The sequence below is a fragment of the Mizuhopecten yessoensis genome, unplaced genomic scaffold, assembly GCF_002113885.1.
Source record: "Mizuhopecten yessoensis strain PY_sf001 unplaced genomic scaffold, ASM211388v2 scaffold716355, whole genome shotgun sequence".
Lineage (NCBI taxonomy): Eukaryota > Metazoa > Mollusca > Bivalvia > Pectinida > Pectinidae > Mizuhopecten > Mizuhopecten yessoensis.
In genome coordinates, this window is record NW_018480075.1 from 589,134 (window position 1) to 601,630 (window position 12,497).

The 12,497-nt window shown below is 36.1% G+C and overlaps 1 protein-coding gene across 2 annotated transcripts in view; it reads right to left on the reverse strand.

Moving 5' to 3' along the window:
- Positions 1-1,246: 1,246 nt before the first annotated feature.
- Positions 1,247-12,497, reverse strand: part of LOC110443650 (potassium voltage-gated channel protein Shaw-like) — a 38,632-nt gene continuing 27,381 nt past the window's right edge. For both annotated transcript variants that reach the window (XM_021487998.1, XM_021487999.1), the window contains exons 3-5: positions 7,838-8,059; positions 4,783-5,931; positions 1,247-4,154 (exon numbers count right to left, since the gene is read on the reverse strand). In XM_021487998.1, the coding sequence (XP_021343673.1) occupies positions 3,954-4,154; positions 4,783-5,931; positions 7,838-8,059 (1,572 nt within the window). In that variant the 3' untranslated portion in view covers positions 1,247-3,953. The remainder of the gene's footprint in view (positions 4,155-4,782; positions 5,932-7,837; positions 8,060-12,497) is intronic.

Sequence of the window (12,497 nt, forward strand, 5' to 3'; positions counted from 1 at the left end):
TGAGCTATATATACATGTTTTGTCATTAAAAATATAATGCCGACATATGAAATTAATTCAGTACACTGTTTATATGCTGTATCGTGTGTTTTCCCACAATGCACATTTGTTTAAATAATTAACAGTAATAAATGTGTATGTGTGTTATTGGAATTTTATTAGAATATCAGAGTTTCCCCCAAACCTTCTATATGCCAGGGGTTTTATTGTTTTGGATTTGTTTTTTTGTTTGTTTATTTGTGCGTGCATTCGTTTGTTTGTTCGTTCGTTCGTCCGTTCGTAAGGATGAGTTCGTTCGTGTGTGTAATTTCAAAGGCCTACATAGCATCCAGCAGTATACCCCTAATGTTTGTTTATTTGAGTTTCGGGTTATTGAGAGAAACAACGTATCAAACGTACGCTATGTAAATACATATCCATTTCAATGGGTTGATTTTAGATATAAGCAGTTAGCTATATTTATTTTATAACGATTATGCAACATGTTTTCCAACTTATATTAATCACTCCTGTTGGCGAGGATGGAGCTTTATTGGGATGAAATCAAAGTACGTAGATAAAACCCGAATTGTCGGCCAGATGACCCCATACATTCTCCCGGCCGATCGGGGGAATCGAACCCCGGTCGTCTTGGTAAAAACGCGAGGACGCCATCCACTGCACCACCCGACAACCCTGTTGATTTTAAAGTAGGAACTAAAAGGTTATACATGAAAATCAAGCTCTCCCGATCGAAAACGTGGCGAGTTATTATCTGATCAATTATTTAAACGTTAAATCATATAATAGGAAATTTGTCATAAAACGCGATTTATTCTAAATTTGAGTGGAATAATTTGAAGGTTTTCATTTTGCGACCCGTCTATATCGACAACACCGTTACAAAATTTTGTCATTGGTGTCTGGAGTAGAACATATTTAAAATACCGTCAATTCGATATTCTCGGGTGCTTTCCCTGTATAAGTGAAGCAGTTAGTGTGCATGTGTTCCGTAAAGCCGAAGAGCCAAGCTAGACGAAGACGAAAACATTCGATACATTTGATTTAAATGATGTTAAACTGTAATGATTTGAATTTTGGCGATCCCTTCGTTGATCTGCCAAATCACTGAAACCAATTCACGCCAATACCATTACCTTAGCTCTAGGACTCTGTGGTCAAACAAACAACATACACAGTTTTTGGTTTTGTTGTTATATTTATGTTTCCAAAACAAATCATCAAGAAACACTGATCAACAAAACTGTATATTTTTTTTAAAACAAAGTTTGGAATGTTTAAGCGAATGGAAATAATGAAATATGAATAAATGTCAAATGTAATACAATGGAACCTCTTTGGTTGAAATGAACTATCTGGAGCAAATACAACTCCGGTTTAATAAGGTTCCAAGTAACTCAGGTCCAATAAGGAAACAGACTACTAAAACTAGTATTAAACTGCAAGATAACACAGACAAACACATAACAATAAACAATCGATCATTTGTCCGGTAAACAATGCAATTGTAAATGCTACCTAATACATTATACCAGTGATTTGTGTAAGATATATCTCCTTTAACGATATATACAATCTTACACAAAACACATGTCTAATGTTTTAGAGCTTTCGTCCTTAAGGATGCATGCTACAATAGGGATGTGACTTCTGTTAGAGTTATCTCCCTTAAGGATATACACTACCTGACACATTACACCTATAATTCGTGTTGGGGTTATATTCCTTAAGGTTATACACTTCCCGACACATTTCACATGTACTTTGTGTAAGAGTTATCTCCCTTAAGGATATACACTACCTGACACATTACACCTGTACTCCGTGTTAGAGTTGTCTGCCTTAAAGATATACACTCCCGTAAGGATAATCACTACCGTATGACATCTGCAATTTGTGTTAGAGTTATCTCCCTTAAGGATCTATGGTACCGTACATGTTTTACATGTAATTTATGCCAAAGTTTTCCCCTTAACGAACACAAAATTAGCGTGATATTGCAATCCATATTTCAATTAATTAATTAATCAACTCAAAATGACTAAATATTAGGGAAAGATTACACGTTTCTTAGTTTGAAACTCTTTTGTAAAGAAGCGATATCACAGTAAGGTAGCATGTATCCTTAATGGAAGTTTAATGGATGATTAATCTATCATTAACTATTAATTGACCTATGGACAGTCTTTTTATGGTCATAACAATCCGATGTACATAAATAACGTATACTCATAACAAAACAATTCTTATAAATACATATAAACAAACTTTACATGAGCGATTTTTGAGAAAAAGTATAACAATCTATACAACTAATAGCTTTTATATACTGAAAATCTGTTAATTTTCGCAAAATCTATACCTTCACTTTATTTTGCACGAGGATTTGATAGTAAAGTTAGGAGTGTACAAGAGTATTTGTTCAAGCAAATTGAACAATGAATAGACACTTTATATCGTTTATTGGTTCTCTCACGACCAAATCCTCACAAATAAGTTATTTAAGACGAAATCGCGAAAATAGGTATACACAAAAATTAATGATAATCAGTATAATCAATGGACGGACATTAAAGGCATAGTTCATAATTATGTAAGAAAAATATACCGTATAAGAATTTCAATAAAGTAGTATCTGAGAAAATAGATTATGTATTCTGCTTGTTCCATACGCCTAACAAAAACACAGTCTAGTTAAAGATCTAATAAAAGGAAATGGACAATTCATGTGTATTGCATATGATTTCAATGAACATCATTAAAATAAAAGCAGATTGTAAAAAAAATCATACTTTTTCATCATCATTGTTATTTTTTCCATAAATTAACTCTAAATATTGAATTCTTGTCACTTTTTCTTCACACTTTACTACAGGACTTGGTCTTGTTTAAGTTAAGTCCATGGTATGATAGACTAGTGTTGATCTTTGGAGAGATGATTCATATGTTGAATGTGTATTTAGACCAAACCGATTCATCACTCCATGAACTAAACAATGGCAAGAGTCAACCCATGGGCACTAATTGATTCAAAGCACTACACAGTATTGAATTGTACAGAAAATCAGGGAATTATTTTTGATTGTTGATATGACGTCATTTCCACTGTTCCTGACGTACCAGAACCATCAACGATATGCTACATAGTTTCATAGGTAGATGAAAATATTATGTTTTGAAGATTATCGGGTCTTACTTGAGTGGAAGTGAAGATATTTAGGTATGTATAAAACGGATATTTTTGAATGACTGGTTTATACGGGTTTCCAGATTATACAGAATTCGGATAAGACAGGCTTCATGTTACTACAGTACATAATAATAATGTGTATAAAGTACACGATTATTGAATCTTCAAATGTTCTTATCCAGAAAAGAAGAGATGAATGATGGTTATCAGTAACCAGAATGTGATAATTTGCTGTGGACTTTACATACACTGTGCATGCCTTTGTTATAAGGCTGGTCCATGTGATTACATGACGTATATGCCTAATACACTCGATGCTGTGATGAGAAATGGTGCTCATGTTCGTTACGTGCGAATGATCCCACATTCTTATCACAATGTTATCACAGCAGACCTTTGTCAACCCTGACACACTCAAGGAAAAGTGCCATTCAAAATGAATTATATTTCAAAATGTTCCATGTGTCTGTTGCTGACGTGTCGTGACATGCGTCTGTGAATTAACAAGCACATAAATCGAAAGTAAACTATCTACATAATGTGCTTTTGACAATGCACTTCCACGTCATGTTAATATGCAAACGCCAGGGACACTGAACATCCTTCCATCCAGAACACTTAATCTTAAAAGTTTACGAATTTATTAATCCTCGTCAACACTGCTTGCGAATACGAGTTTACTTTTGAACAATATCAATTGATATGTATATATCCTAAGCACAATTCTCCTTTGAGTATTTCAAAGCAGATTTGCACGTCTTTTTTACTTCTTTTCGCCATGTCGTCTGCTACTCGCCGCCGGCGCGGGAGCCGCCCGTGGTGTTTTCCTGCTTTCCTTCTGCTGTTTCAGCTTCTGCTCGCGTTTAGTCCAAAGTACCTCCAGTTGTCGCTTTCGCTCTTCTTTCACTCGTTGGTTGGTCTCCTTGAGGCCATTCAGCAGTTGTGTAGTCTCGATCTTGTGTTGCTGAAATTAATCAAAGACACGGTTAATATAATACTGCGCTTCCTTCCGTTTCGAGTTTATGGGTCGATTAATCAAGCAATGCATGCCTTTATATTAAACAAAAGCTAGACAAAACATGACAAAGATATTAGAGAATACACTTCCGGTATAAGAAAACTAAATAATATTTAAGGATGGTTTCCACTGTATTTTTGATATTTGATTTTTTTAAGACATCCATTTCTTGTGATGCATTAAAAACGGATATATGCAATCGATGATATATGATTTTTTTTTATATTCTTTAAAATCCAACCATAAGAGACTTATCGCGGACAGTGAATATAAAAATCCACAACCTTTGGCATTTTCTATTGATCGGACAAGACAAATAAATGGCATGATGCAGCTACTTAATATTTTCCAAAGTAAGTCTGTAACTACTTTAATTAATTTTTCATTCGCTTTAGAACGTTCTTTCATTGGCGGAGTGGATGGAAACTTTAGAACTTTTTTTGAAAACGGAGAATAAATAATAATGTTAAATGTCTTTCCTTTTCAATAGTGATATATTATTTGCAGAAAATAAGCAAACCCTTCATTTCCTGAAACTAAGCTATTCAGAAAGAATGTTCAAATTGCCGCTTACCTCGTTCTCTGTCACCTCGATTTCTACCGGCGTAATCGAAGTTGCACTCCCGTCGTCAAGTTGTTCCGAGATGGTGTGTATCCGGTCTTGCCTACTGTTTTCAATGTCCCTGTTGTTTTCGTTAACTAGATGTGACGTCTGCCGCGATGCACTTAAGTCAATATTGGTAGAGTTAGACTTTACCGATTCCTCGCCACAAGGTGGAGATCTCTTTATGCTGACGTCGTGTAGTTCAGAGAATTCGGCATCTTTACGTTTCTTCCTATTCCGAAGCTTATCCAAAAAGTTTGAAGACTTTTGGTTTTTGATGAATATTTTTCTTTTCAATTCTTTTCTTTTATGGGCTGGTAATTTTATTCTTGACTGTGCATGTGAATAATATAAAGTAAAATTATTCACTACTATGGGTACCGTGAAAGCAACTGTGAGGACCCCACAAAGCACACATCCACAACCAATAATATATCCCCCTACTGTCTTTGGTACCTTATCTCCATACCCGACTGTTGTCATGGTTACCAGCGCCCACCAGAATCCAATGGGTATGTTTTCAAATGTATCACTTTCAACATAGAAAATCATACTCGCGAAGATCAATACCCCGGTGAAGAGAAATATCACCATCAATAATAATTCTTTTGTGCTGACTTTAATAGTGTACACGAGGATATTAAATGCGCTATAGTGTTTCATCAGTTTGAAAATTCTCAGAATTCTAACCGTCCTCAAGGCTAGCATTGATTTGAAGAGCTGACTCGTGCTGTCGTTCGGATCGATCGTCACAAGAATAATGGCGATCAGGTGCGGAATTAAACACAATATGTCGATCACATTCAAAGGTTGACGGAGGAATTCCCACTTTCTTGGGGCAAAAAATAAACGGAACACATATTCTGTTGTGAAATAAGCCGCACAAATGTAATCCAATACTTGCATAACTAGGTGGGGTTTCGTGTCGGCGAAGCTGTAAACCCCGTCCCCTCCCCCAGTCTTGACGCAATAGTCCCCCGTGGGGTTGATAATCAACGCCAGGTCGGAGGAATTTTGCTTCACCGCCCCTGTGATAGGTACACGGAACCACGTATACGTCTCCATGGTAAAAATACCGATAGACAATACGACGAAGGACATCGAGATGAAAGCGAAAATCTGGAACAGAAAGTTATTTTTTGTTTTATCAATTTTATAGCCAAACATTAACATGTTTTGAAATGTTACGTATCTGTATAAATTACCATAGTTACGCTCTGTTACGTTTCCTCACCTCTGGAACAAATCATGACGAAATCAAAGGCTCTGCTAGCGCCACCTACACGAAGACTGATTTGATCCTTTGATGTGCATCTACGAATCGCATGGCAGTATAACGGTATTTTGTTTTAGTCGTTTATATGTCTTATCGGACATTCAAACAATGGATGTGGATTGTAGGCATTGGAAAACTGACATATAACTATACTATCATATTTTCCATCAATTGATTAATAGAACACATAAACCTTGTCTACCACATCATATGGTTACTTATTCCGGTACGCCACGTTTGATTAAGCAATTTAGGACCTTGCCATAAAATCGAATTAATAAAAAGTGGTTGGTTGTTCAGTTCAATATATTGACCCTCTACATGGGTTCTTTATGTCTACTATTCAACCGTCCTAACTTGCTTCAACCTCGATAGTCGAGGGGTTACGCTCACTATGGCTCCATGCACCCCTGGAATATGTCCTAGCAAAACATGAAGGCACGCGGCTAGCTATTTGATTGATATCATATGGTGGCATATTTCTGCCATCCACTTGCGACTTACGAGTTACGTATGTCGACATAATTATTGAAAGATGTCGACATAATCTGAGAATATGTCGACATAATCTGAGAAGATGTCGACATAACTTTTAAATTATGTCGACATATTATCACATTTGCCGAGATAATTTTGCCGAGATAATTATCTCGTAAGTGGGTAACTCGGCTTTTTATCGTGTTAATGCTCGGGTGTGACATCGACTTACGACTTGCCACTTACGACTTATTTATGTAAAATCCCTCTTTGATTGATAAACTCTGTACATCATAGTAACCTACTGTAATATCCATATCTTTGATTTCCCATATTTACATTGATTTTACCAAGTTACTCACCAGTATAGTCACCACTGTTCAGTCACCATCAGCCCACCTTCGCGGTCCTCGTGCACAAGCCTCGTTTTGGTAAGTCGGCAATAATCTACTAGGATGTCGACATAAATAAGTCGTAAGTGGCAAGTCGTAAGTGGCAAGTCGATGTCACACCCGAGCATTAACACGATAAAAAGCCGAGTTACCCACTTACGAGATAATTATCTCGGCAAAATTATCTCGGCAAATGTGATAATATGTCGACATAATTTAACAGTTATGTCGACATCTTCTCAGATTATGTCGACATATTCTCAGATTATGTCGACATCTTTCAATAATTATGTCGACATACGTAACTCGTAAGTCGCAAGTGGATGGCAGAAATATGCCACCATAATATCAGGTGTAAAAAATACTTACAAATCCCTAAGGTGATACCTGTGCTTTGAAGATTACAGGGGATCGACATCCGACTTAAAAGCCTGTCAATTGTACCGTTACGCGACTGCAAGATGTTTTGGATTAACATCAAAGGATCAAACTGGACTTCTTGCCTCATCCATAAGGTGGCGCACACTGACACTGAGCCTTCAATTTCGCTTTGACATATTCTAGGTTGCAGAGAGCGAAAGTGAGCGTAACCCCTCTAGTATCGAGGAGTTGCTTATTCATGGATTATGTACTTAGATATCTACTGCATAAGATTTAACATTTCAAAATCCTGCGCTGGTGATTTGTTAAGTGAACTGAGTGGTAGAACCTATATTTTGAGTTATATTTGACCGATGAGGTATATGGTTGTCTGATAGTAATGACATCTTACATATCCAGGCTTGTACAAGGAATCCAAACCTTGTTGCTTATTTAAAAGGCCAAAGTACGATGAATAGTTTAACTTGATTCTGATATTTGCATTCTACATCAAATATACCTTGGCTCCACGTGTGGATCCTGGCTCTTCCATGAATTGCCACATCTGTCGTTTAAAGCGATTGAGATTGGACGGCTTGTCCCCCCACGCGTCGATATCCATCTCTGTAGTAAAGTTGTCGTCCAGTGCCGCTAGCGTTTCTTTGTGGTCCTTGAACTTGCTGTAATGGCCCCAGCAACATGGCTCAATGTCTAGTTCTGTGAGGCCCCAGAATTCCAGCTCCTGATAAACACAAACATTGCAGAATAGTTTGATTAGTGAAACATGTTAAAGATCCAAACTGTTTGATTACAGAAATCCTGAATGGTCAAAAATATCTAACACTAGACATGTTAAATAGTTTTAAGAATAATGTAAATGTTTCATGAGTTTTGATTGAAGAAAATAAAGGGTAATTGCTAGACAAACGAAATGTTCGGAAGAAATCTATTTCATGAAAATAGAAATGTTACATATATATAGTTGGATACAAGTTGATGGGTAAATGTGATTTTCCTAATAAGTCAAACAACCGACTGTGATAATGCGTTCTTAAATTTGAAACAAAAATTCTATTGAAACCACGCTGTTTTCTTTATCTGAATAAAGACTAGTTATCACAACTCTTATAGCTAATTGTATAGATAAGCAAAACGAAGTTGAACTTATAAAGAATAATCAAATATTTCGTGAGTTATCTAAAATTGCACTGTCTTGAGTAATTCTGCGCAGAAATATTGTGATACAATTGATGAATTGATTGATTGAGGTGTGACGTCATTCGACTCCGTATAAGTCATATGACAACGGTGCCAAGCGACCGATCATGGTAAAACGTGGGCCATGAATACTAGACCGATCATGGTAAAACGTGGGCCGTGAATACTAGACCGATCATGGTAAAACGTGGGCCGTGAATGCTAGACCGATCATGGTAAAACGTGGGCCGTGAATACTAGACCGATCATGGTAAAACGTGGGCCGTGACTACTAGATCGATCAGTGTGTGTATCGAGGCGTATTGATGTACTTTTAAATGATTCCAATATGTTAAGTACAAATACAAGGTTCCGTGTGTACCAATGCGTGCAGAAAAAGCCTGTTGATTTCTCCATTGTTCCATGAGCAGATGAAAGAGGCAGACGCACAGTTCGATCGCGAAGATGAGGCGACGTATCAGTCAGCAAATATGATCAACAGTAAAACAAAAATGACTTCTCTCAAGTCTGTGGAGACGGGGCTTTGTCTATTTTGTATCGATGTATTCTAATTCCTTTACGTTATAAAACAAATACTGAAAAAAATGAATATGAATGGATGTCAATTAATGACATCACTGGTTTGTGAAATAGACATGCAATGTTCAACACGAGGTGCTCGTGCTGCGTTTGTTTCTTGAATACGTCAGAGCTAATTAGTTCTAATGGACGTCTCGAGCTCCAGTACAAATAAATCCAGATGAATTATTGTTGTAAGTTCCCCTTTAAAACCGGAGCATGGTGCATACGACGGATTCCATCATGTCCACTAGTAGCACATGTATGTGGATTTAATTACAGTTTCTACTCTCGATTTCAGGATGTCGAAACACTAAACACAAGAATTGCATAGGCATAGATCAATGGGCATGCTGTCCTGCCGAGACCGTGGCAATACTCGGCTAGTTTCCAGCCTACCCGTCATTGTTTAACATGGCCTGGAGTAAATACAACAGATCGTTTTTCTCCCGTTTGGTGTAAGTAGTACATTTCCCATGAAAGTATAACACAGAATCCTTGTGGATAAGATATATTTATGTACGTTGCAACATATATGTGTTGCCTACAATAGGTCATGTTTCATATTCACATAATGATAATTCAAATTTTGTTTCTGTTTTTCATAAATGATGTATTATGCCCTGAACTATATTTGTCATTCAACACTATGATACAAATATTTTTCAATTATGACGTCATTTATTTCAAGATGAAGTGCTAGAAATAAGACGAGACAGAATTTGAAATTCAATTGCATATGAGAGAATTTCATGAAGTTTCGAAATTAACACGAGAGTTCAGGCACTTTTCCTGTATCACAACAGCACCTTTGATACCACATTTCTATGTTGAATATTTACAAAACTATTAAACAGAACAAAACTAAAAAGGGACCAATCACCCCTATATACTCCTTATCAAATATCTTGCTATTTCACTTCAACATTAAACAAGACTATAGTATTAAATGTATTTGGATTTATATGCTTATTCAGTGATTTTGCCATTGCATTTCTTTATACAATATCATGTCACTAACTCGCCATGATTATAATTGTTTGATAAAAGTGATGTGTTATCTTGAAAGAGCAGGACGTACCAGGGACGAGGCGGGAAAGTGTTTTATGGACTTATATTTGATAAGTGTGATGGCTAGTATGTGAACTGCAACGTTTTTAATCATCATGGCGGTGCTTTGTGACATACTAATTTTGTCAATAGTTGATTTAGTGGTGATTTATTCTATGTAACTTGTATATACATTTTAACCTTTTTCGAGTGTCCACTTACAGGAATGCTGACATTTTCATCTACTATTCCATTGGTATATTTTACAGAATCGTGTTCCACATACTCATCGCAATAGAGCAATATGATATTACCATCTGATGATCATATGTATTTTGATATGTTATTCATTCCTGGTTTCCACTGCATTCCAATCCATTACCCCCTCCCCTATTCCCGTAATTATTCTATTGTACATATTACTTCATTCTTGTAGCTAGTGTTGAAAAGCTGATTACTAAGCAGGTAACAAATTTACATAAGTGTCACGACACTTGTTTTTGTTTCCTTTTCTGTTTTATAAAACATGTATTTCGATGTATTGTCAAACAAAATTTGAATAAAACAAAGTTTAAACCAAGACTATAGTAAAATGATACTCCCTACTACTATCAATACAATAACGATATATCAAATTCAGGTTTGGGTTATTATCTAATGCTGAGAATACTGTCATAAACGTCTATAAAACACATATATTTCATTTGGGAATAAATATCAACAGTCACTCTGGATCCACGCTTTTGGGCTTAGTCCTGCGATCTTCAAGTTTTCAAACATAGAAGTGACATAAGGACGAGGACAATTCCTTCCGTGATGGAGGACTAAGCCCGAAAGCTTGGATCAAGGATGACCGTTGATATCCATTTTAATGGGGTTCCTGTACTGTAGGGACATTATGGTTGACATTTAATCATTTCGGAATAGTAAGTTTTTCGGTTCAAACCAGTTTGATATATTTTACGATATGACCTTGTTAACAACGGAATAATGTGTAATTAATTTTGAATAAACAAATATCCACATCTCTCTAATATAATGACAATACGTGTAATTACTCGATATTGAGTCCCGGCATATACAAATATAATATCATACTTAATAAATCGCCCAGTTCAAAATATCACGCACCATTCTGACACAGCAGTTGTTATCAATATCCATATTGACTTTCTGAAGCCTATACATAATTCAACCTATTTAAACCGCAAGTGTATCAATCGATTATAATATTAATTATAGTATTGATCCTATTAGCGTTGTTTTGTACGTACTTATCTGATAGGTTTGGCAAATGGTTCTACACGTTTGTTACGATAGGAAATCAAGTGCATAGTGAGTAAGATATCTTATACCACTATAAAACCGCAGGGTTGATGATGGGACAATTTAGTTTGCTTTTTATATGTTATGTGACACGGGTGTAAACCCTCACTCGGGACAAATGTACGGTTTGATTCGGATTGTCCCCTTCCGTTTACATGATTTGAAGGATTAAGTTCCGTTTATAAAAAATAAGAACGATAACCTATATTTCAAACATATTTAGTAAAATTGGGTTCTTTTCTGTTTGTTTTATTCTGGTTAGGATTCAGATTAAAAACCGTATCATGCATATAATTTTTTTTTTGCAGTTTTGCTCGGTATGCCAATTCAGGCTAATCACCCCACCTAATCTGAAACGGCATGGATCCGAGGAGGCCGCAAAATGTAACAAAATACATAATTAATCCCAATCCCCTCGCCAAAAAAAAAAAAAAAAAAAAAAAACGCTATTAAAGGGTACATATTTCCCTTTCGACATATGACACCCATAAAGATGTCACGGCTCCTAACAAATGCAAAAATCTCTGATAGAGAACCCTGATGCATGCAATGTAATCTGAGGGTCCTCTTATAGGAAACCCTGATACATTTCTCCGATATGAAACCCTGATACAATGTAATTTGAGGGTTCTCCGATAGAAAATCCTGATACAATCTAATTTGAGCTTTCTCTGATATAAAACCCTGACACAATGTAATTTGAGCTTTCGCTGATGGGAAACCCTGATACAATGTAATTTGAGCTTTCGCTGATTGGAAACCCTGATACAATATAATTCGAGGGTTCTCTGATAGGAAACCCTGATACAATGTAATTTGAGCTTTCTCTGATAGGAAACCCTGATACAATGTAATTTGAGGGTTTTCCTATAGAAAATCCTGATACAATGTAATTTGATAGAAATAAACCATACCCGAGTAGTTTATCTGTCAATAGGACATTTCTATACAAAACACATCTCATGATTGAAGCTCAACGCCCCAATTCCATCATAGGAACTGCCAAATAAATTATAGATATTTAAGCC